This window comes from Xenopus laevis, chromosome 7S (assembly GCF_017654675.1).
Source record: "Xenopus laevis strain J_2021 chromosome 7S, Xenopus_laevis_v10.1, whole genome shotgun sequence".
NCBI lineage: Eukaryota > Metazoa > Chordata > Amphibia > Anura > Pipidae > Xenopus > Xenopus laevis.
In genome coordinates this window covers 1,313,729-1,339,192 of record NC_054384.1, presented here as the reverse complement: position 1 = coordinate 1,339,192, position 25,464 = coordinate 1,313,729, and the positions used below count along the sequence as shown (strand labels likewise).

Sequence of the window (25,464 nt, the reverse complement as noted above, 5' to 3'; positions counted from 1 at the left end):
CTACAATACCTTGGCTGCCAGGAATGCTGGGAGTTGTAGTACAGCAAGAATCCAGGAGCCCACAGGATGGATATTCCTGATTCACATAAACAGGGCCCCAGGGTAGGTGTGTTTCTGAGGGCCCAGTCTCTGCCATTAGTGATTAGGGGCCACTGGCAGACAGACAGACAGAGTGACGGGCGGACGGGTGAATCCTTATTTGTACCCTGGGTACCCCTGGAACTATAGCAGCGTGACACCCCAATGTTTATATATATCTGTAACCTTGTTATGAGCTAAGGGGGCCCAGTCTGAAGGCCAGTTAGGGGGAGATTTGGGGTGAGTGCTTATTTGTACCCTGGGTACCCCTGGAACTATAGCAGGGTGACACCCCAATGTTTCTATATATCTGTAACCTTGTTATGAGCTAAGGGGCCCAGTCTGAAGGTCAGTTAGGGGGAGATTTGGGGTGAGTGTTTATTTGTACCCTGGGTACCCCTGGAACTATAGCAGGGTGACACCCCAATGTTTCTATATATCTGTAACCTTGTTATGAGCTAAGGGGGCCCAGTCTGAAGGTCAGTTAGGGGGAGATTTGGGGTGAGTGCTTATTTGTACCCTGGGTACCCCTGGAACTATAGCAGGGTGACTGTTACCCCAATGTTTCTATATATCTGTAACCTTGTTATGAGCTAAGGGGGCCCAGTCTGAAGGTCAGTTAGGGGGAGATTTGGGATGAGTGATTATTTGTGCCCTGTGTACCCCTGGAACTATAGCAGGGTGACACCCCAATGTTTCTATATATCTGTAACCTTGTTATGAGCTAAGGGGACCCAGTCTGAAGGTCAGTTAGGGGGAGATTTGGGGTGAGTGTTTATTTGTACCCTGGGTACCCCTGGAACTATAGCAGGGTGACACCCCAATGTTTCTATATATCTGTAACCTTGTTATGAGCTGAGGGGACAGACAGTGAGAAATGTTGCTGAACTACAAGTATATGAGAGAGCTGAGGGTGAGTGCTGATGTAAATGAATGGAGTACAATGTGTGTGGATGTGACTGGACAGTAGGTGGAAGTTCCCCTTGAATCTCATTAGCAGATAAATAGGGAGAGAAGAGGAGGGGTCGGGAGTTGGTGTCAGTGTGAGGGGGGGACAGAGGGACAAGTTGTGGATCAGACTCAGTTTCATTTCTCGTGTCGGTAACAAGAGAGAGACTGGGGGGGGAAATGGAGCGGCACGTGGAGCCCCTGGGAGCCCCCAGACTGAGGGAAGGGTCGGGGGACACGGGGGGGCTGTTCCTGGATCACGTGCAGATGTTGTTAGAAGCAGCCGGACACCTGGAGAGACTGGAGAGGAAAAGTAAGTGGGGGTCAGGGGACAAAGGGGGAGATTGTGTCTCTGGGAATTACACCCCCCCCCCCCCCGTTTATTTCTATCTGAGTCCCCAGAGTTGGTCGGTCCCTCAGTTGAGAGAAGGGGGGGTTTAGATGGTCAGTTCTTGGGCCCAGTGTGTGACCGGCTGATTTGTATGGGGGGGGTTGGTGACAATCACTTGTTCTCACCGAGTCTCGTGTCTAAATCTGATTTCATGTGAGTGGGGGGGTCACAATAAGTTGTTTATTTTCCCATTGAGTCTTTGTGCCACACCAGGGCCCCCAGTGTAGTTTGGGCAGACGTGGGGGGGGGGTGTAGAAGCCCAGTGGCCCCAGACCCCCCTGTCCAACACTGAGTGTAACTGGCCTCACATACAGGGACACAATAAGGGGGGGTCTCACTCCTGTCTGACTGTCTCTCTGCTGCTTCTACACCTCACTCTGTCTCACTGGGGGGGGGTATTTGGTCAGTGGGGCCTCAGACAAATTTGAATTTATGGGAAACACAATGTCCCCCCCCCCACACACACAGTTTTTGCCAATTGAATTTACTACATTAGGTACAACTATAACTCTGTGCCATAAAGCAACACAGGACTGATGTGATTCAGCCACAGACTCACAGTGACCTTCTCAACATTAACTTTTCTCATAACACAACTCTCCTCAATATCACTCACTATTCACTCTATCACTCACTATCTCTCACTTTTCACACTATTACTCACTATTCACACTATCTCTCACTATCACTCACTATTCACACTATCACTCACTATTCACACTATCTCTCACTATCACTCACTATCTCTCACTTTTCACACTATTACTCACTATTCACACTATCACTCACTATCTCTCACTATTCACACTATCACTCACTATTCACACTATCTCTCACTATCACTCACTATTCACACTATCTCTCACTATCACTCACTATCTCTCGCTATTCACACTATCACTCACTATTCACGTCCACTATTCACACCATCTCTCACTATTTACACTATCTCTCACTACTTTTCTCATAACACAACTCTCCTCGCTATCTCTCACTATTCACACTATCACTCACTATTCTCACTATCACTCACTATTTACACTATCTCTCACTATTTTCACTATCTCTCGCTATTCACACTATCACTCACTATTCACATCCACTATTCACACTATCACTCACTATTTGCACCCACTATTCACACTATATCTCACTATTTACATTATCTCTCGCTATTCACACTATCTCTCACTATTCACACTATCACTCACTATTCACACTATCACTCACTATTCACACTATCACTCACTATTCACACTATCACTCACTATCTCTCACTATTCACACTATCACTCACTATTCACACTATCTCTCACTATTCACACTATCACTCACTATTCACACTATCACTCACTATTCACACTATCACTTACTATCTCTCACTAGTCACACTATCACTCACTATTCAGACCCACTATTCACACTATCCACACTATCACTCACTATTCGCACCCACTATTCACACTATCTCTCACTATTTACACTCTCACTATTTACACTATCTCTTACTATTCACACTATCTCTCACTATTCACACTGTCACTCACTATTCACACTATCTCTCACTATTCACACTATCTCTCACTATTCACACCATCATTCACTATGTCTCACTATTCACACTATCATTCACTATCACTCACTATTCACACTATCACTCACTATTCACACTATCATTCACTATCACTCACTATTCACACTCACTATTCACACTATCATTCACTATCACTCACTATTCACACTATCACTCATTATTCACACTATCATTCACTATCACTCACTATTCACACTCACTATTCACACTATCACTCACTATTCACACCCACTATTCACACTATCTCTCACTATTCACACTATCTCTCACTATTCACACTATCTCTCACTATCACTCACCATCTCTCACTATTCACACTATCACTCACTATTCACACTATCATTCACTATCACTCACTATTCACACTATCACTCATTATTCACACTATCACTCACTATTTACACTATCTCTCACTATTTACACTATCTCTCACTATTCACACTATCACTCGCTATTCACACTATCTCTCACTATCACTCACTATCTCTCACTATTCACACTATCACTCACTATCTCTCACTATCACTCACTATCTCTCACTATTCACACTATCACTCACTATCTCTCACTATTTACACTATCACTCACTATCACTCACTATTCACACTATCACTCTCGCTATTCACACTATCTTTCTCTATTCACACTATCACTCTCTATCTCTCACTATCTCTCACTATCTCTCACTATTCACACTATCTCTCACTATTCACACTATCACTCACTATCTCTCACTATCTCTCACTATTCACACTATCTCTCACTATTCCAACTATCTCTCACTATCACTCACTATCTCTCACTATTTACACTATCACTCACTATCTATCGCTATTCACACCAACTATTCACACTATCTCTTACTATCACTCACTATCTCTCACTATTCACACTATCTCTCACTATTCACACTATCTCTCACTATCACTCACTATCTCACTATTCCCACTATCTCTCACTATCTCTCACTATCACTCATTATACTTCTCCTCCAAACTCCCTAATGAGCCGGGTCTCGTGGCTGATAATCCCTCCTTTCCGACTTCTTATCCCTGACTCCCAAGTGCCACAAAGGCTTTTTTCTTATGTCCTTGTAGGAAGCACTGGTGAGGGAGACTTGACCCATAGAGCTTGCAATCTACAGTCGGAACACTTAGTAGCATCTGAGATCCCTTTATTCTAACCCCCCCCCCCCCAATTCTGAGTTGCTTCAAATGGATAATTCTAAACAACTATTCAATTGGTCTTCATTATTTTTTTAAATGACTCACCATCTTCTGACTCTTTTCCAGCTTTGAGATGGGGTCACTGACCCCACCTGAAAAACAAATGCTCAGCAAGGCTAAACATATAGCAATAACTATTTATTGCTATTTTTTGTTACTCCTCTTTCTATTCAGGCCTCTTTTATTCATATTCCAGTCTCTTATTCAGATCAGTGCATGGTTGCTAGGGGAATGTGGACCCTAGCAACCAAATGGCTGAAATAACAAACTGGAGAGCTGCTGAATAAAAAGCTAAATAAGTCAAAATACAAATTGTCTCAGAATATCCCTCTCTACATCATACTAACGGTTAATTTAACAAAGTGAACAACCCCTTTAAAGGGGAAGTAGCCCCCCCCCCCCAATTCAGCTGGGGCTGCCCCTATGGGACGTGTCTCTGGTGCCACTAGGGAATGGGGTTATAGGGGGTCATTTCTATCAGTGGAGACGTCTGGAGGGGACACTGGGCAGGTCACATGATGAGGAAGTTGCCGGGATACACACACACATGCTTTCCACATGGAGACAATCTCCTCTCTGCTATTGGCTGCTCTGCCACTAGGCGGGTTTGTCTGGAGCCCACATAGCCAATCATCTTAGAACTGGCTCTCTCATGTCACTTGTTGCTGAGGTTCAAGGGCTGGGGGGCGTGTCCTGTGTCTGATGATGTCATCTGTTCTCTTTTTAAAGTGCAGGGCAGATTAACCCTTCCTGGTCTGTTCATAAAGATTCATAAGAATTAAATGACCAACCCCCCTGCAGACTTCAACAGTTCAACTACAACTCTCAGAATCTCAGGGAAATTGTAGTTGAAAGGCCACAGCTTGGACATTGGGCTAAAGTCCAATTTGTTTAAGTGCAACTCCCAGCACCCCGTGACCACCAATGGGAGTTGCAGTTCCAGAAAAGCTGACTGTAATGTCATGTTACTACTTTACAGTGGGTGACATTATTGGTGACATTTGTAGCTTCCCCCCAGGAAGTAAGTGGTGCAACAGAAAACTCCTTCCCCTCTGTACACAAAGGGTCAGATGAAATGGCTTTTCAGATTTAGCTCATTTGAATTTTAACGAAGAAATTTTGAGCAGCTTTCCAATAGACATTCATTATAATTGTGTCACTGCTATGGCTGTGTCTGTCTGACTCTGTCTTTTCTCTGCACTGTTGGTTCTGCCTCTTGAAACAATGTAGCAGAAGTCAGTTCATGTGCAGGTCTGATTCACAGACCCGAGTTGGGAGCTGTTGGTTACAGTGGCTGATGCTGTGGCACTGAGTGAGTTAACAGATGACATCATTGCAGAGACTGGGGCAAAAGACTACATTTCCCAGCAGCGCTTGCAGCTTATAAGTCCGTCCCTTTCTCTCTGCAGTGAGATGGTAAATAAAGTCAGTGCAGCCTGAGAGCTGACTGTGCCCCTGACTCCAGCACTCGGTGGAAAAAAACTCCTTTTCCCTTAATTTTTCCTTTTGCTTTTTCAATGCAGTTTGTCCTTTAAGCCTGACGGTGGCCCCAGGGCCCTGTACAGCTGCAGAACAGGGGGGCCCCTTGCCTTATTTTGTTGTTAAATCCAGGGGTTTCATTACTCTGCACCCCCAGACTTTACATTTCTTTTCTTTTATGAAACAAAGAGATTTGGGGGTCATTTTTGAAAGTATTTCTGTACCTGGAGGAGTGGAGATATTTTTGGGTGACTGGAGGGGACGATGGACCTGGTGCGAATGTTAAATATCCAGCGCTTGCTGGAGGCGGCCGAATTCCTGGAGAGAAGGGACACAGGTAACTGCACATGAGTTACACAATGGAACTCCTCCTTGTCAGTAAATCTGTTCCTATAGACAGTCATGGCAATTAACCATGCGAGTGCCGGGAATGTGACAGGGGGAGGGGGCGCAGTTGCACTTGGAAAAGGAAATATATGATAAAATTGCTAATTAGTATCACAGGGGGTAACAATGGCTTCTATACATGGGACTAATGAATATGCGCAGAGTGGGGCACAACTGAGCCCTTTCACTAATGTGCCCAGAGCATGGCCCAACCAAAGTGGGAGGAATATGAGAATTTGTGTGGTTCTCCCTGTCTGAGAGAGAGCGGGAGGGTTGTTTGGATACATGGCCCCCCTCCCTCTATGGATTATGCAGTGCGGATTTATGGGATGATCTCATCTGAGAGCTGCAACCCCCCCCCCAGTATCCAATGGTTTGGCTCAATATCATAATGATCTCTCGTTACTTGTTCAACACTAATTGGCCTCATTAGACTTGCACATAAATTCTTATTCTGGAAATTCTCTTACATCAACTATGGTTACATATTATATGGGAGGAGGTGCCATACTGATTCCCTTAGACAGTACAGTATGAGGGTATAGCTTATTGTGTGCCCAGAACATTCCTTCTCTGTATATTTGTATTTATACATATGGGAGGAGGAGGTGCCATATTGATTCCCTTAGACAGTACAGTATGAGGGTATAGCTTATTGTGTGCCCAGAACATTCCTTCTCTGTATATTTGTATTTATACATATGGGAGGAGGAGGTGCCATATTGATTCCCTTAGACAGTACAGTATGAGGGTATAGCTTATTGTGTGCCCAGAACATTCCTTCTCTGTATATTTGTATTTATACATATGGGAGGAGGAGGTGCCATATTGATTCCCTTAGGCATTACAGTATGAGGATATAGCTTATTGTGTGCCCAGAACATTCCTTCTCTGTATATTTGTATTCATACATATGGGAGGAGGAGGTGCCATATTGATTCCCTTAGACAGTACAGTATGAGGGTATAGCTTATTGTGTGCCCAGAACATTCCTTCTCTGTATATTTGTATTTATACATATGGGAGGAGGAGGTGCCATATTGATTCCCTTAGACAGTACAGTATGAGGGTATAGCTTATTGTGTGCCCAGAACATTCCTTCTCTGTATATTTGTATTTATACATATGGGAGGAGGGAGGTGCCATATTGATTCCCTTAGACAGTACAGTATGAGGGTATAGCTTATTGTGTGCCCAGAACATTCCTTCTCTGTATATTTGTATTTATACATATGGGAGGAGGTGCCATGTGGCCCCTGGACTGTATCTCACGTGTGTCTCTTCTTGCAGAGTGTGAGCATGGTTACGCCTCGACCTTCCCTTCTCCCGAGAGTTCTGACCCATTGACATTAAAGCAGAAGAGGATAAAGTCAAAGAGATTTGGTGCTTTTGGCATTAACAATAGGTATGTGGCTACCTGCACACTCATTAAATTGTTCAGGGGATGAATCTTGCTGTAGGGGCCAGTGGCCTGCCCAGTGCTGGCCCGAGGTTTTAGTACTGAACAGCAAATAAAATGAACATTGAATATAAGATCACATGACCCAGCTGTTGGCACACGACTTCTAACAGCACCACTGTGTCTGTCCCTTTCTCTTCTCTGCACTGCTGCTTCTGACTCCTGATACAACTTCCCAATATCCATTCATTCCTCATTCTCACTGGGTTTATAGTTCTGTGTAACTGTCATTGTGTCTGTCCCTTTCTCTTCTCTGCACTGCTGCTTCTGACTCCTGATACAACTTCCCAATATCCATTCATTCCTCATTCTCACTGGGTTTATAGTTCTGTGTAACTGTCATTGTGTCTGTCCCTTTCTCTGCACTGCTGCTTCTGACTCCTGATACAACTTCCCAATATCCATTCATTGCTCATTCTCACTGGGTTTATAGTTCTGTGTAACTGTCATTGTGTCTGTCCCTTTCTCTTCTCTGCACTGCTGCTTCTGACTCCTGATACAACTTCCCAATATCCATTCATTCCTCATTCTCACTGGGTTTATAGTTCTGTGTAACTGTCATTGTGTCTGTCCCTTTCTCTGCACTGCTGCTTCTGACTCCTGATACAACTTCCCAATATCCATTCATTCCTCATTCTCACTGGGTTTAACCTGCAGGTCTATTATACAGTAGGTTTCCCTGCCTTTGGGGGTGCTGTGAGTGGGGGGATAATTATACTCGGTGGATGTGGAACAGTTTTCTTTACAGCAACTGACATTTTTCCCTTCGGATTTCAGATCAACGCACAATGAACTGGAGAAGAACAGGTAAGTACCTTTAGGTTCTGCCTCTAATATCCAGGCTTGTTACTGGGGATTGGGTGGTGGTGAGAGAGGCGGAGCTTCATGTACTTACTAATCAGACATGGGCGGCCACCTGTTCTTTACCTGAATTAACCCCATACAGGTTTGCAGTGACCTTTAGCCTGGGCTGCACGTTGCTCTGGGGAGGAGTAAATGGGATAATGGTACTAGAACCCCTGAGAAGGGCCCAGAGCAGGGTCTGCAGGGGGGGGGGCTCAGATTGGGTGAGATTTGGGGACATTCCAGTGTGTTGGTCCCGGGCAATATATGTTTGACTGATACTGCAGTGTATTTATGTATTTGTAACCTATAAAAACACTGAGTGGAACAGCGCCCCCCGCAGAACATGGAGATTAGTGAGTGCGTCTGATATGAGCGAGTGAATCAGCGGGTGCCCACCCTACGCCCGTCACACAGGAACAGAACGATACCCGCCTGTCATTGCTGCTCCTGTACCAGGACATGGTCACTTTGTGGCACTTCACTCCGGCCATGAAAGGGAATTGGGATAAAAGGAATAATGGGGGGCACATAGTGACCCTCTTCTTGATTCAGTCAGGGGCAAATGGTCTATTATTTGTTCCTATTTGCCCTCGTTCAGTTCTTGTCTCTTCCGCTGTTGTAGTTCAGTCTGGTGTGGAGCTGCCGCCCAGCAGTGCTGTAACTCCATGCGCCTGTGACACTCAGCTTGAATCCCTGCCAGAAAGCAAGACAGGGCTGTTGGGAGAAAGGTTGCAGAGACACCAAACTCTGCCTTTATCCTGCTGCACCAGCCACCAGAGGGTTAAAGATGAATTCTCCGCACAATTCTCTTATTTAGCCTCTAGAGCTGACAGTTGTTGAAGGAAGAGAAATGCACAAAGGAGTGGGCCATCTTTTATTGCTCTGCTGGCTGGTTAGTTCTGCAGCTCAGAGTTGCTCTGCTGGAAACAAGGGGAACTCTGCTAGTTTTGGCCTTTAAATCCCTTTTAACTCTTCCATGGCTGCGAACTTTCATTAGGGAATTGGCCATGTTCTGTGAGACTTGTCGGAGGGGGGGCTGTTGTGCATCTGAGAAGCTGGTTTGGGGAGGGGTGCAGAGTGAATACAGGGTTAAAATCTGATCCTCCTCCTCTTCTCCCCCAACAGGAGAGCCCACTTGCGCCTGTGTTTGGAGAGGTTAAAGGACCTGATCCCCCTGGAGTCGGACAGCACCCGGCACACAACTCTGGGGCTGCTCAACAAGGCAAAGCTCCATATTAAGGTACGGCCCGCAGCGCAGCTTAGTGGATATTGATCATTTGACACTGACAACCCCTGAGCCACAGAGCTCACAGTCTAAATCTTACGTTCTCTGAGAATGAAGCTTGTCTGTGTCATTTCTCACTAAATTACCTTTCCCCTCCCAGAAACTTGAAGAGACGTCCCGGCGCGGGCAGCACCAGCTGGAGGTTCTAGAGCGGGAGCAGAGGTTCCTGAAGAGAAGACTGGAGCAGCTCCAGGGCTGCACCGAATCGGAGCGAGTGCGGTCGGACAGTATCGGATCCCGCGCTTCCACCGACACATCCGACTCTGAGAGAGGTAACGAGCCCAGTCCTGTAACCCAAATCCAAGTTGTGATTTGCCATTGGCTGATGTTGGCCCAGAGTCCGTCTTCTGTCTGCCCTAACTTCCAACTGTCCAATCTCAGACCCCAATTCTTATGGTTATTGGGCAGCATGATGTGTTGTAATACCCCTAAGCCCCTCCCAATTATGACCTCACATGGTGCCTTATGATGGCATAGCTTTTAGATCCATGGGTTGATACTGTACATACCCCAGGGGTATTGAGCCTCCATGTTCTTCTTCCCTGCAGAGGATATTGAAGTGGACGTTGAGAGCACAGAATTGGGCAGCAGAACCAGTAGCACCAGTATCAGTGACCTGGATGACCACAGCAGCATCCAAAGCTTGGGCAGCGACGAGGGCTACTCCAGCACCAGCATCAAGTTGTCTTTCAGCTCGTAGAGTCCGGAGCCAGGGAGTCCACTTACTGTCTGGGATCTTCACTGCTCAATGGGACCAAAAGCTCTGGCTCATGTTCCCCCCACCCCAGCACAGGCCTTCACTGGGGGGTCACACAAGTAACAACACCAGGGGGTTTAGACGGTTCTGTAATGGGAATCACAAACTTGGCCAAACTTATCTTGGAAGTGACCAGTCCATGTTTGTGTTGCTGCTAAAAGGAAACAAAAATCATGGACCCGTCGGCTGGTCTCACTGTGAAGAGTTTGGTTCTACCCCTCTACGTATCTGGTGCTGCTCAGCAGGCCCGTCCCACACGTGGCAGCTAAACCAACATGGATTCCGCACTCTGTGGACCAATTACAAACGTCTCCTGTGTCTTTTTAAAGATTTCATTTGTCTTCTGGTCGGCAAAAAAGTGGTTCCCCCCGAGATCCAATTGGGTTCCTTTAGGTTTAAAAAGGACGGTGCTGTTTAGTATGGATCTCTAACAAGGACCATGCCACAAATCCCATCATGCAGCTCTTTGGGGCATGCTGGGAGCTGTAGTCCGCTGACAGTAACTGCACAAATACCCACACGGATTTGCCGGATGGACTTCCAGAACACAGGGGGATCCGGGTATTTCCAGGTCTCCCTGTAACACTCCCTTAAATTATTTTTGCAGATAAGAGTATTTTTAATGTGAGAAGATGGAATATTATATAATTAGTGACATCACGGTGACAATTGGTGCCTTTAATCCCCGTTTCCTTTCTTCTTTGTATTCCCTTTATAATTTATTGTTACATTTGTTGTGTGATACAAGGTTTCCCCTTCTGCCTTCCCAGAACCCCCTGCCAGTGGTGCAGAATGAGGCGGGGCTTCTGATCCTGTCTTACAGGCGGGAGACTCGGGACACAAAGCCCTAGACTATTTCAGGGGATCATTCTCAGTTGCTATGGCAGCCCCATGCAGCACAAGACCCTGCCCCTTATTAGGTGTAGCGATAGGTGAATTTTGTCGCCTTGTTACGCCAAAAAAAATGACGCCCATAGACTTGTACGGCGTTGTGCGTCCAAAAAATTTCGCCGCGCGACAATTTTTTTGATGCCCATAGACTTTAATGGGCATCAGCAACATTTTGCCGGCGGCAAATTTTGGGGAAACGAAACGAGTCAAATTCGCCCATCCCTAATTAGGTTTAGTATATGTGGGTGCGCACCTGCAGTTCTATATACCTGTCTTGTACACAAGGCCATTTTTGTAAGTTGTCACATGATGTGTAAGCTCCGCCTCCTACTGTGCAGTGAGAGCAGTTTTAACACCAAATGGGGCTCAACTTGTACCATTAGAGCTGAGCCACCCAACTGTCATTCTGTGCCACCAGTCTGAGTGCTGGTTGCCATGTGACTCTGTGCAGGCGCTGTGATTGGTTATTCCAGTTGTGGCCCCTGCGCAGGAGCAGAAATGTCCTGATTCACCATTAACCCTTTCTAATCTAGTTGCCTTTATTTAACCCAATCACTGCTCCCTAAATCAATCCTCGATCAAGCTGGGGGGCAGTTAGAGCTCCCACCTCTAATTATTAACCACATCCTTTCAGTGAACCTCAGGGAGAGGGGGAATCTCGTAGCTAAATAGTGTAATTCCCTCTCTGTGTATGGGCAGTGGATAGAGCACCCTCTAGTGGGCATATTACTACCTAAAATCAGCTCTATGGCAGCTCCTGCCCACACTGTAAAGAAGAGCCAGTCTATGCTGGTGCCCCAGTAACGTATATATTGCCTGAGGTCCATGGAAATCACTTTAAGGGCAAATCTAAAAGGGACATTCCACTTAATTTATATTGCACAGGGCAGTTTTGTAAGGCTGCTGGCTGTTCGGCATAAAGGTAAAGTCCACCCAGACACTTCTTTCTTCCATATTGAAATGTAATTCTGCACTCTGTGTTTGGGTGGACTTCCCCTTTAATCTGTTACAAACCATAAATGACACAGAAGCCCCTGTTACAGCTGCCCTGCACTGGCTTCTGGGAATTGTAGTCTAAATAAAGCAGCAAGGCATCTCAGTGATTGTGTCTCTGCACCTTAAACCAACCCACTGGCATTTGCTGACTCCGCCTTTCCCACACCCACCGTTATCTCCTTAATTATTAAACTAAGAGTTAATTTAATGCAAACACTAAATTATTATTCACTATTTTATTATGTTATTTCTGACGCTAATAAAATCATCCATAAAATGGCATCTGTGTGTGCAAAAATTGATTGGTTTTTACCTATAATGAAATTCTATTTTTTTTTTCTTCCAAAATACACTGGCCTGTAGGTTATTGCATAAGGCACTGATATCAACCAATCACCAATGAGAAGGGCGTGTCCATGAAACATTGATTGGTCGTTGTTAATATGTTCTCTGGGCCTGAATGTTTAATGGCAATGGGAATATTGGGGGAGGAATAATGGGCTGGGGCTGTTTCCATGGTTTGGGCCCTGGTTCCAGTGAAACCTTAAGGCTACAGGGCACAATGATATTCTACTTTATGGAACAATTTGGGGGGCTCCTTTCCAGTTTCAGCACAGTCCCCCATTCACAGAGCCAGGACCCTACAGAATGGGTTTGCTGAGATGTAAGAATTTGACTGCACTGAACCCCTGTGGGATGAATCTGAACCCCAACTGTGAGTCTGATCCCCAACATCAATGCCCAACCTCACTAATGCTTTTGTGGCTGAATTGAAGCAACTCCCAGCAACAACTCCCAGCAACAACTCCCAGCAACAAGGGCTGAGTGGAGTTAAAGGCTGCTGGGAATTGTGAACTCAGTATAAATGGATGTATTGGATCTTTTTGCTGCTATTGGGCACCTTCTCTCAGTCCCCACATGGTTCCGGCTGTGCATTTTGTACCAATAGAATCACAGAATGAAGGTTCTGCCCGGCCGGTCCATCAGCCAATTAGTTTGCAGACACGAGGGGCTGCTGAGGACAATAACTGTTTTTAAATGGATTAAAGGCATCGGAGATATTTTCTTTTGTGGCACAAATTCCTCCCAGATTAGTACAAATCCTCGTCTTAGTGGGGGTTATTTTGGGCTCAGAACTACTCCCAGTCTCAGCTGACTGGGGGGGGGGGCAGATCCATACACATGATGCCATAATATAATAAACTTCATTCATGGGCAAATACTTTCTGCCTTCACTGTTTCACTACAACCTACAGCTCAAGCACCTGCACAATAATCACAATATGGGCCCAGAGGAGAACAGACTTCCACTACACTGTTTAAGGAGTCAGATCCAGGGAACAGAAAAAGAATGAATGGTTACTGGGAAATTGATTGAGTTACTGTTTCAGTAGTCAGAGGCAGCAGTGCAGAGAAGAGAAAGGGACAGACACAATGACAGTTACACAGAACTATAAACCCAGTGAGAATGAGGAATGAATGGATATTGGGAAGTTGTATCAGGAGTCAGAAGCAGCAGTGCAGAGAAAGGGACAGACACAATGACAGTTACACAGAACTATAAACCCAGTGAGAATGAGGAATGAATGGATATTGGGAAGTTGTATCAGGAGTCAGAAGCAGCAGTGCAGAGAAAGGGACAGACACAATGACAGTTACACAGAACTATAAAACCAGTGAGAATGAGGAATGAATGGATATTGGGAAGTTGTATCAGGAGTCAGAGGCAGCAGTGCAGAGAAAGGGACAGACACAATGACAGTTACACAGAACTATAAACCCAGTGAGAATGAGGAATGAATGGATATTGGGAAGTTGTATCAGGAGTCAGAAGCAGCAGTGCAGAGAAGAGAAAGGGACAGACACAATGACAGTTACACAGAACTATAAACCCAGTGAGAATGAGGAATGAATGGATATTGGGAAGTTATATCAGGAGTCAGAAGCAGCAGTGCAGAGAAGAGAAAGGGACAGACACAATGACAGTTACACAGAACTATAAACCCAGTGAGAATGAGGAATGAATGGATATTGGGAAGTTGTATCAGGAGTCAGAAGCAGCAGTGCAGAGAAAGGGACAGACACAATGACAGTTACACAGAACTATAAACCCAGTGAGAATGAGGAATGAATGGATATTGGGAAGTTGTATCAGGAGTCAGAAGCAGCAGTGCAGAGAAGAGAAAGGGACAGACACAATGACAGTTACACAGAACTATAAACCCAGTGAGAATGAGGAATGAATGGATATTGGGAAGTTGTATCAGGAGTCAGAAGCAGCAGTGCAGAGAAGAGAAAGGGACAGACACAATGACAGTTACACAGAACTATAAACCCAGTGAGAATGAGGAATGAATGGATATTGGGAAGTTGTATCAGGAGTCAGAAGCAGCAGTGCAGAGAAAGGGACAGACACAATGACAGTTACACAGAACTATAAACCCAGTGAGAATGAGGAATGAATGGATATTGGGAAGTTGTATCAGGAGTCAGAAGCAGCAGTGCAGAGAAGAGAAAGGGACAGACACAATGACAGTTACACAGAACTATAAACCCAGTGAGAATGAGGAATGAATGGATATTGGGAAGTTGTATCAGGAGTCAGAAGCAGCAGTGCAGAGAAGAGAAAGGGACAGACACAATGACAGTTACACAGAACTATAAACCCAGTGAGAATGAGGAATGAATGGATATTGGGAAGTTGTATCAGGAGTCAGAGGCAGCAGTGCAGAGAATGAGGAATGAATGGATATTGGGATATGTCGGCACTCCTCACGGGTGGTAAAACCTCTCCTTTTATAAAAAAAGTTACAGTTCAAAAAATGACAGTGGGTATCAGAAAAACAAATAAACCAGAGGGGAGTGGATGGGCCAGTGGAAAAGCAGTGAGGTGCGGGGATGAGTTGGCAGTGGGACAGTCCATGAGTAGCACATGGGGGGGGGGGGCGTATCTGTACAGTACACTCTGTACCCTCACTTCCCTGGATACCATACACAGGACGTTCCCAAATTAGCCTACCACAAACTCACAGAGCCCAGCCAATCGCAATAATCACCTTATTATAAGCACTAATTAGCTCTTCCCATTAATATGGGGACTGCATGCACTGAAACATCACTCCCTGGCCAGGAGCTGCCATACTGCTTATATAGAGCACAGTCACAAAGGGTTCCTGCACCATCAGTAGCAATTGTTCAGCCTCAGTCCCAAACAGGCAGATCAACCACTTAATGGAAAACTAAACCCTGAAAATGAATAAGGCTAAAAATGTCATATTAAATTCTGATGCTAATTGCACTGGTTTCTGTGCTGCCATGTAGTAATTATGTGTATTAATTACTAATCAGCCTTATATTGTGACATTTCTATTCTATGTGTACTGTATATTGTGAGTGGCTCCCTAAGCTCAGTAAGTGACAGCAGCACAGAGCATGTGAATCAGTGAATCAGCAGAAAAGAAGATGGGGAGCTACTGGGGCATCTTTGGAGACACAGATCTTTACTGCTAAAGGGCTGTGGTTGCCTTGGGCTGGTACAGAAGCACAAAACATCACGTACAACATTTCTATCTACTTCTTTAGTTCTCCTTTAATTATACATTCAATAAATGGCCATGAGCTCCAGCCATACTAAAACCACACACACTATTTAGTGGACATGGGCCATAACAAACTGATGGATAACATGTCTGCATATCACAGGGGTGAACTCTCTAGGGGGCATATTATCACACAGAATGAGGGACAGACAGGTTTTAACCCTGCAGTGCCAGTAAGGGGGAGGGGCAGACTGCCAATTCCCAATTTAGACATGTGATTAAAAGAAACAAGTCAGAACTGCAGCACACACTGGTTGAGAACAAAACTTTTATGTACCAAATAATAAATACACAGGTTACAGGTTGCAGCCTATGCACTCAACTCACTCCCCTCCAAACTAATACAAACTTCAGCTGTCAATGAGGAACCGGCCGAAAATGTGTTGACGACAGTCACAGGATACAATAGATTCCTATATGTCCTTCTGCCGTGAGGCTCCGTTACTAACACTGGTGATATCTGCACGGACGCAGAGTGTTAGTAAACGAGCCTTGTGCAAGTCTGGGGGCATGGGCACAAAACGGCCACTAAATTCCGGTGCAATCACTGGCAGTTTAAAGAACAGCAACATTCTACTTAACGGAAAAAAAACACCAAGACAGTTTAACTTTTAATTCGCAAAGTTTTTCTTAAGAAATTACGTAACGATTCTCTGCTTGCGCTCCTCTTCAGAAACGGCGTCGATTTCTCCTCTCTGCCTTCTACAGGAGATCGCCTGGGAGGAGAAATCGAGCGCCACTCGATGGATCGTCGCCCTGTCGCCGTTTCTGAAGAGGAGCGCAAGCAGAGAACCGGTAAGTAATTTCTTAATGAAAACTTTGCGAATTAAAAGTTATACTGTCTTGGTGGTTTTTTTTCCATTAAGTAGAAACAATTTTTTTATGTTACTTTAACTACAGCTGCCCACAGAGAGAGTACGTGGCACCTGAACATTATCTTCATTAACCCATACCTAGTGATCACCTGGGAAGCACAGCACTGCAGCCCAAGCATGGGTATAATCGACCAACTGTCAGCTAATGGCTTTCTGTTTTTGAACTGTCACTAAACTGCCCCAAATGCCCTATCATTTAACCCACTGCCTTTCCATCAGATGCTGCCAATATGTGACCTTGCACATTCCCACTGGTGAAAATGAGAAAACAGGGCTGATCCCCACGGCGTGTCCATAGATCATTCGTGCAGCAGGTAACGAGAGATACTTCTAATAAGGGCCACTGGGCAGATTATTCCTCTAGTGCCCGACTCCATCACTTCCCACTGGCGGCTGGGAGGCACCAAAGCAGACAAAACACTTGTTTCCAAAACAAGAACGCAACATCGCTGCTGTCTCGCTATTCCTCATACGACAGCCAATTATTTCGTTTTAGAAAAATATATTGATAAAATGTAAAGCCCAGCGGAGAATCCAATCGGCCAGTCCCAACGATCACTGGGGCATGAGATGCCGAACGTTGTATTTGGAAGTATCGTGATACTGTGTCATGGGTTTATCTGCAATGCCACACGTACCCACGCCCACCTTCCCCATCACACTCACGGGAGAGGCAAAGATACTTCTCTTGACCTGAAACAAGAGCAAAGGGTTCAGTAATGGGAGCACAGAGACAATGGAGCACCAACCCAGTGGACTGTGCCTTAAAGGAGAAGGAAAGGCTAAAACTAAGTAAGCCTTATCAGAAAGGTCCACCTAAATATAACAGTAGCCCTCCTCTGTCAAAAGAAGCAGCACATTTCTTTCCTTCTATTGTTTACTCATGCGCTTCTGTATCAGACTAACTGTTTTCAGCTTAAACCTCCAGGGCTAGGGCTTGAGCATGCTCAGTTTGTTCCTCTCTCCTCCCTGCTGTAATGTGAGCCCAGAGCTATGAGTGAGCAGGGAGAGACTCAGGCAGGAAGTGATGTCACAACAAGCTAATACAACTGAGCTTTTTACTCATGTATGGTAAAACATTGTACAGAATAAATATAGTGTTCTAGCTGCACTATTGCGGCTAATCTATTTGTAATAAAATGCCTTTATAGCTTTCCTTCTCCTTAACACAAGTTGTAGAAAACCCATAAAACATGGTCTAGGCAGCCTTCTCCCTTTCTAAGCCAGACATACACGGAATAGCTCAGTTATCCGTGTCAGGACCAGGACACACGTGTGTAACTAATATGTATGTGGCAAAAACTCTACGTGTTCAACATTACAGATTTGTCCTGATGGAACGGTAAATAGAAGAAACATTTGCGCCACTAAAAAATAAAAAGAGGAAATGTTACAGTTCTCACAGATCTGCTATTTTCCAAAAACTGCATGTAAAAACAGTTAACATGTCAACGAATAGAAAACAGAGTAAAGTAATCAGCATTGTAAAAAGCTATTAATTACAAAGAAACAAACTTCTGGCCTTTTACTAATCAGGAATGGGATCCATTATCCAGAAACCCATTACCCAGAAATCTCCCATAGACTCCATTATAATTAAATAATCCAGATAATCCAGATTTTTAAAAATGATTTCCTTTTTTCTGTGTAATAATAAAACAGTATCTTGTACTTGATCCCAACTAAGACATAATTAATCCATATTTGAGTAAACAATGTTTACGACTATCTAGTAGACTTAAGGTACGAAGATCCAAATTACGGAAAGATTTGATAACCAGAAAACTCCAGGTGCCGAGCATTCTAGATAACAGGTCCCATACCTGTACTAGTAAAACTTTCACAGCAATAATAGATGATACCCAAAATGACTGTGGTTACAGGTAGCAGTTAGAGACACCCTTCCTCCAATCTTGCACTTGCACTCTACCTATTTAGTGACCACACACTTTTTTCAGGTACAAAATGCATTGAAAGCATTGGAAGATCTGTGGAAGGGTGTCCCCACCTGCTACCTGTAACCACAATCATTTTGGGCAAATTAATTTAGCTAGGATACAAAATGCTCCATTTCTGGGATTGTCACTTTTATTCCCAACCAGGATAAAGTACCGGTAGTTACATCATGTTTAATACAGGTATGGGGACCCAATATCCAGAATGCTCAGGACCTGAGGCTTTCTGCATAACAGATCTTTCTGTAATTTAGATCTTCATACTTGAGTTTACAAGAAAATCATATAAACGTTAAATAAAGCCAATAGGCTGGTTTTGCTTCCAATAAGGATTAATTATATCTTAGTTGGCATCAAGTACAAGCTACTGTTTTATTATTATAGAGAAAAAGGAAATCCGTTTTAAAAATGTGGATTATTTGGATAAAATGGAGTCGGTGGTCTCATTTTCATTTTATACGGGGGTGTAAACTTTAAATGCTCAGAATTCCTGCTCGTATTAGTACTCACATATGTATCATATTTAACTGAAGGGAGAAATATCACTGCTGAACTGTAAAACAAAACATTTCCTATACAATTCAATATTGTTATGTATCATGTGATAAAGAGCTGAATTGTGTGTTTCTTTAACTATCTGTTATACACTACTTAGTTAGATGGAGGTGCTATTCTATTTGATTAAATACTGTATATATGTAATGCACCCCTTATTCTGCACCTAGGAAATTCTATAGACTGTACAGTTTTTGGAAGCAAGCCATGTGCCTGTACAGACTAACATTCCAAGCCAACGTACATTGTATGAAGAAGGTGTCAATTATCTATAGCTCAGTGGAAATTACAGAGCTGCATGGAATGTATGAATGGTGAGTAGAAAGTTATTCGTGTGTTCAGAAAGCACTTCAGAGTTATAAGAGAGGGTACACACACATGCTCCCATGAGCACTACATCAACAGTATAAAGATCAGGCCATAATCTAATGATCATTTCCACCATCCTCCACAAAGCCATGAGTTGAATTTCAAATACTAGAAGCCCTGAGGCTTTGCAATAATAAACATAATGTCATCCAGTATCTAATATTTTAAAGGGTGTCTCATTGTCAGGACGAGAGTACAGAGCTGGCAGATCTTTACCTGGCCTTTCTTGTTTTTGGAGTAGGCCTTGTTATTGAAGTGCTGCCATTTCACCTTCTGGTCTTCCCTCTCCTGTTCCAGCTCCTTTATTCTCTGGACTTTCTTCAGTGCTTTCTTCTTTTTATGTTCTCTCTGTGCAGCGATCATCTCTTTCCTGCCAAAATAAAATGAGAAGTTGAGTTACTCAACAGCCAGCAGGGGGTGCCACCTCAGTAACTGCCCCAGTATAACTTATCACCCCCCATACACTTTTGTGATGCAGGTGACTTGAGTTTGCGGGTTATACAATAAATGGTTATAAGTTTGCTACTCCTATAATAACTCATAGCAACCAATCAACAGGTAGCATTTACTCAAAAGCAATGTCTGATTGGTTGCTATGGGTTACTAGGCCACACTTATTACAAATAAGATACATTTTAAGGTGAAACACAGATTGTGATAGTTTCTGAACCTCCTAATTATGAGCCAATCACAGGCCAGGGGGGTGCTACACAGACTAGACCTGATGCTTGCAGACAGCGCAGAGAGGGGTAAGGCAGCGGTAATTTGTGGAAAGACATGTCTACTTTTACAACGCATATAAATATGCATCAGCCATAATGACTGGAAAAACATGCAGATAAATATAAATAACTCCTTTTTGGAAGGATACAGTGCACTTAATTTAAAGGGGTAGTACACATTTAAAACGCCCTAGCAACCAGGCAGTAGTTTAAATGAGAGACTAACAAATTGCTCACCGAACAACAATTTATTGGCTGCGGGGTCAATGACCCTCATTTTAATGCTGAAAAAAAGACTGAAAAGTAACCAAGACTAGGATGGTTACTTAAAATGTAACTGCCCTTTAACACTTTCCTGTTCAACTGTAAATAAAGCTTTAATAGAATATTATTTAGAGCTGTAACGAGACAGTACAAGATTGAAGAAGACTGAGTGATGAAGCAACAATTGTGCATAAAGGCCACCATAGGATTCTGTGTTACTGGTGGGGGAGCTAATAAGTGAGGCGTTTGTCTCAGATGAAACATACTTAGACATAGGCAGATTCCCGCTGTCCTCTTTGGCTTTCCTCCCCAACTCAACTGGCCTCAGATTGAGCAAAGACGTTACTTCCGCATTGCCGTAGCCGGCAAAGGTTATGGCCGCAGTCCCGTTCTCTTCGTCTATTTCCTCGATCTCGGCCTCGTACCACCTGCAAAGATATCATGGCTGTAAGCGTGTGAGTAACGGCTTGGAAATGTGGAAATACAAATGCTGCAATACATATCTAGCCAGGAGGGAGAATCATTATGGGCAACAAGTTGAATGGCATAAACCAGCTAAATGGCAACAAGATCAATTTTAATTAGATTATGAAAAAAATTTACCCAGAAATGGAGCCTGGAAATTCATTTTAAGCAAACCTCCAATTTAAGCAACTTAGAGCCTGTGAGAGTCTATTCCAAGGGAGCCCACAATGTAGATGGGGGTCTATCAGTAGATCTTTAGCTGGTGATCAGAAGATTTCAAGTTACTTTCAACAATCAGCTTGTCTAAATCACCCTCCTGTTTCATTCAGATATTTATTACGTTAAGGTTACATAAGAAATAGTTGTTTGTTAAAAAGCTCAATATAAATCAATATAATATTTAAGTAATATTTTCCATGGAACAGAAAGGATGTAGATCATAATGGGACAACATGACTAAAAGTAGACCCCGCATTAGTAAAGTATGGGCTCTCCTGAACTAGTCCTACTGGAGTGTAGAGCAAGTACACATTTAAAGGCCAAACTAAAGCCCCCAGCAAAGGTTACCATATCACCAAAACACAGGTGACTGCACTTACTGTCCGTCATCACTCCAGATCGCCATACACCTCTCTCCAACCTTCCACCACTGGTTTCCGCTGGTGAATGCGACGTCACAGGAATCGTCCGTCACTTCCGAGGGTTGTGACGATAGAAGATCTTTGGTTAATTCTATCACTTCCTAGAAAACAAGAGCAGGAGCACTGCATACAGACCGGCACAATTTGGCAATGTGGCACAATACATGCAAGCCATACAAAGAAATGCACGGCACAAACTGGGAAGACTGGAAACCATAATGCTGCCCTGGAGCCCACATCTGGCCAGATGGCTTTGAGCGTGACAGCTCTGTTTCACAGGTCTCTGGAATAATGGTGGATTTGCTCTCTACATTAAAGGAGAATTAAATCTTAGTAGCTAGCAGTACAGATCTGCATCTCCAAAGATGCCCCAGTAGCTCCCCATCTTCTTTTCTGCTGATTCACTGATTCACATGCTCTGTGCTGCTGTCACTTACTGAGCTTAGGGACCCACTCACAATATACAGTACACATAGAATAGAAATGTCACAATAACATATACCTACTAGAGGGGACTATTTATCCTTTAACTGCTTGCCTGACTCAAAATGCAATGTTTATGCTATCACACTAAGCAGATTCTACATTAAACTATTGCCTATGAGAAAACCATGTTGGCTAGTAACAAATGTTGCTGGCTGATATCGGCACTCAAAAGGTTAAGGGAAAAACTTCTGTACAATAACAATGCGGGTTCTGCATGAAAACTGGCACAAGGAGCAATAATAAAATTACCAAAGAAGCAGGAGGTTCCCTGATTGTGGTGCCCCTTAACCTGCATGAAAACAACTTTTAGTGGTCGGTGGCAGGGGGTGGGAGGGTTGCAAGTCTATTCATAAGGGATACATAATATTGAAGAATTACCTGCAAATCTTTCTTTAGTTTCAGTAAATCGTCATTCTTGCCGTTGGCCGTTATCACCGATTCAACCTGTTGCAGTTGGGCTTTGTAACCCGCCAGCTGCTTAGCCAGAGCTTCTGCCATCTGCAAGGAACCAGCAACAGGAATGAGGAGGTGGAGCCTAAAGAAGCGAAAACAGCCCGTGCCACACTAAAGGGGAAGTATTATCAGAAAATAGTAGCCATTAAACTCTCCAGGTCAATGTATCTGCGCATGTATAATCACTTTAGATTGTAGAGATTAAAACAATGGATTTGGCATTTAGTACATAAATGTAAATTTGTTTTCTGGATAATTAGTAACATCACATAATGTGCCATATTGATTCCCTTAGACAGTACAGTATGAGGGTATAGCTTATTGTGTGCCCAGAACATTCCTTCTCTGTATATTTGTATTTATACATATGGGAGGAGGAGGTGCCATATTGATTCCCTTAGACAGTACAGTATGAGGGTATAGCTTATTGTGTGCCCAGAACATTCCTTCTCTGTATATTTGTATTTATACATATGGGAGGAGGGAGGTGCCATATTGATTCCCTTAGACAGTACAGTATGAGGGTATAGCTTATTGTGTGCCCAGAACATTCCTTCTCTGTATATTTGTATTTATACATATGGGAGGAGGAGGTGCCATATTGATTCCCTTAGACAGTACAGTATGAGGGTATAGCTTATTGTGTGCCCAGAACATTCCTTCTCTGTATATTTGTATTTATACATATGGGAGGAGGAGGTGCCATATTGATTCCCTTAGACAGTACAGTATGAGGGTATAGCTTATTGTGTGCCCAGAACATTCCTTCTCTGTATATTTGTATTTATACATATGGGAGGAGGAGGTGCCATATTGATTCCCTTAGACAGTACAGTATGAGGGTATAGCTTATTGTGTGCCCAGAACATTCCTTCTCTGTATATTTGTATTTATACATATGGGAGGAGGAGGTGCCATATTGATTCCCTTAGACAGTACAGTATGAGGGTATAGCTTATTGTGTGCCCAGAACATTCCTTCTCTGTATATTTGTATTTATACATATGGGAGGAGGAGGTGCCATATTGATTCCCTTAGACAGTACAGTATGAGGGTATAGCTTATTGTGTGCCCAGAACATTCCTTCTCTTTATATTTGTATTTATACATATGGGAGGAGGGAGGTGCCATATTGATTCCCTTAGACAGTACAGTATGAGGGTATAGCTTATTGTGTGCCCAGAACATTCCTTCTCTGTATATTTGTATTTATACATATGGGAGGAGGAGGTGCCATATTGATTCCCTTAGACAGTACAGTATGAGGGTATAGCTTATTGTGTGCCCAGAACATTCCTTCTCTGTATATTTGTATTTATACATATGGGAGGAGGAGGTGCCATATTGATTCCCTTAGACAGTACAGTATGAGGGTATAGCTTATTGTGTGCCCAGAACATTCCTTCTCTGTATATTTGTATTTATACATATGGGAGGAGGAGGTGCCATATTGATTCCCTTAGACAGTACAGTATGAGGGTATAGCTTATTGTGTGCCCAGAACATTCCTTCTCTGTATATTTGTATTTATACATATGGGAGGAGGGAGGTGCCATATTGATTCCCTTAGACAGTACAGTATGAGGGTATAGCTTATTGTGTGCCCAGAACATTCCTTCTCTGTATATTTGTATTTATACATATGGGAGGAGGTGCCATATTGATTCCCTTAGACAGTACAGTATGAGGGTATAGCTTATTGTGTGCCCAGAACATTCCTTCTCTGTATATTTGTATTTATACATATGGGAGGGAAGAGGAGAGAGAGGAGAGTGGGAGGAGCTGTGGGAGGAGGGGCAGATATAACAGTCAGAGAGAGTGGGCGGGGCAGAGGCCTGTGTGAGCCAGTGACACTAGTGAGTAAGAGAACTCGGTAGAAACATGACAGACTGAGGTTCCGCAGGGGAGGCTTGAGGAGACCAGAAGGCCTGGGAGTGAACATTGGGCCCATCTGGGCGAGGCGCCACCACATTATGAGCCAGTGCCGAGTTCGCTTCCTCCCCCAACCGAGCTCTGGGCCGCTGAGGTTTCTTATGCCCCAGATTTCCCGCCTCCTTCACTCACCGCGCCGCTCTACGTCTCATACACTCAGTTCCCGACAGCCCTGCGCCTCCTCGCGAGACTTCCACGCGCTTTTTATGACGCCACGCCCCCAATGCTGATGTAATTAGAGACGGTTGCCATGGAGAGCAGGATGGAAGCCAAGATGGCGTTGGTTGTGCTCTAATGGGGCAACAAACACAATAAAGGAAGAGTGAAAGACCAAAATGGGGGAAAGAAGAGGGAAGACTTCTCAGAGGTTCTGCACAAATGTAACCCTAGTAACTCAAAGTAATAATGTGAGACGCCGAGGGAGAAATAAACTCTGTCGCACTATTAATGCCAGTGAGGGATTCTGGGAGTTGTAGTCCGGAAATAGCTGCGGAACTGCGATACTCTTGTATATTAGTAATAATGGGGAGGTTTATAGGCCCCAGTGCCCTGACCCCCTGCACTTTCTCTTCTGCACATCCTTAAAGGGCTCGTTCACCTTTAAATTAACTATTAGTCTCAATTACAATTTGTAATTGGTTTTTATTATTTGTGGTTTTTGACTTATTTAGCTTTTTATTCAGCAGCTCTACAGTTTGTAATTTCAGCCATCTGGTTGCTAGGATCCAAATTCCCCTAGCAACCATGCACTGATTAGAATAAGAGACTGGAATATGAATAGGAGAGGCCTGAATAGAAAGATGAGGAATAA

At 43.9% G+C, this 25,464-nt stretch overlaps 2 protein-coding genes across 4 annotated transcripts; one reads left to right on the top strand and one right to left on the bottom strand.

The window, feature by feature from the left end:
• Positions 1–1,111: 1,111 nt before the first annotated feature.
• mxi1.S (MAX interactor 1, dimerization protein S homeolog) lies at positions 1,112–12,617 on the top strand. Of its 2 annotated transcripts, none has more exons than XM_018227223.2 (6): positions 1,112–1,339; positions 7,394–7,508; positions 8,340–8,369; positions 9,534–9,648; positions 9,794–9,965; positions 10,242–12,617. In XM_018227223.2, the coding sequence occupies exons 1-6, from the start codon at positions 1,207–1,209 to the stop codon at positions 10,391–10,393; spliced, it is 717 nt and encodes a 238-aa protein (XP_018082712.1). In that variant the 5' UTR covers positions 1,112–1,206; the 3' UTR covers positions 10,394–12,617. The 2 variants fall into 2 exon arrangements, with proteins under 2 accessions (XP_018082712.1, XP_018082714.1); XM_018227225.2 differs by lacking the exon at positions 1,112–1,339 and adding an exon at positions 4,627–6,053.
• A 4,127-nt stretch (positions 12,618–16,744) lies between these two features.
• smndc1.S (survival motor neuron domain containing 1 S homeolog) lies at positions 16,745–25,204 on the bottom strand. 2 transcript variants are annotated; one of them, XM_018227221.2, is made up of 6 exons: positions 24,786–25,204; positions 22,647–22,803; positions 21,741–21,883; positions 20,943–21,104; positions 19,907–20,060; positions 16,745–17,504 (listed from the first exon to the last, which is right to left on the bottom strand). In XM_018227221.2, the coding sequence occupies exons 1-6, from the start codon at positions 24,803–24,805 to the stop codon at positions 17,367–17,369; spliced, it is 774 nt and encodes a 257-aa protein (XP_018082710.1). In that variant the 5' UTR covers positions 24,806–25,204; the 3' UTR covers positions 16,745–17,366. The 2 variants fall into 2 exon arrangements, with proteins under 2 accessions (XP_018082710.1, XP_018082711.1); XM_018227222.2 differs by having other exon boundaries at positions 16,746–17,504; positions 22,647–22,766; positions 24,786–25,193.
• Between the last annotated feature and the right edge of the window lie 260 nt (positions 25,205–25,464).

Bases quoted from the DNA above. Each gene is read 5' to 3' on its own strand.
- mxi1.S (XM_018227223.2), top strand. From the start codon at position 1,207: ATGGAGCGGCACGTGGAGCCCCTGGGAGCCCCCAGACTGAGGGAAGGG. The intron at 8,370-9,533 runs GTAAGTACCTTT...CTCCCCCAACAG, and splicing joins AATGAACTGGAGAAGAACAG to GAGAGCCCACTTGCGCCTGT. The intron at 9,966-10,241 runs GTAACGAGCCCA...TCTTCCCTGCAG, and splicing joins CACATCCGACTCTGAGAGAG to AGGATATTGAAGTGGACGTT.
- smndc1.S (XM_018227221.2), bottom strand. From the start codon at position 24,805: ATGAGACGTAGAGCGGCGCG. The intron at 20,061-20,942 runs GTATGTTTCATC...TTATTTTGGCAG, and splicing joins GGGAATCTGCCTATGTCTAA to GAAAGAGATGATCGCTGCAC. The intron at 17,505-19,906 runs GTAAAGATCTGC...CTCTTGTTTCAG, and splicing joins CCAAAAACAAGAAAGGCCAG to GTCAAGAGAAGTATCTTTGC.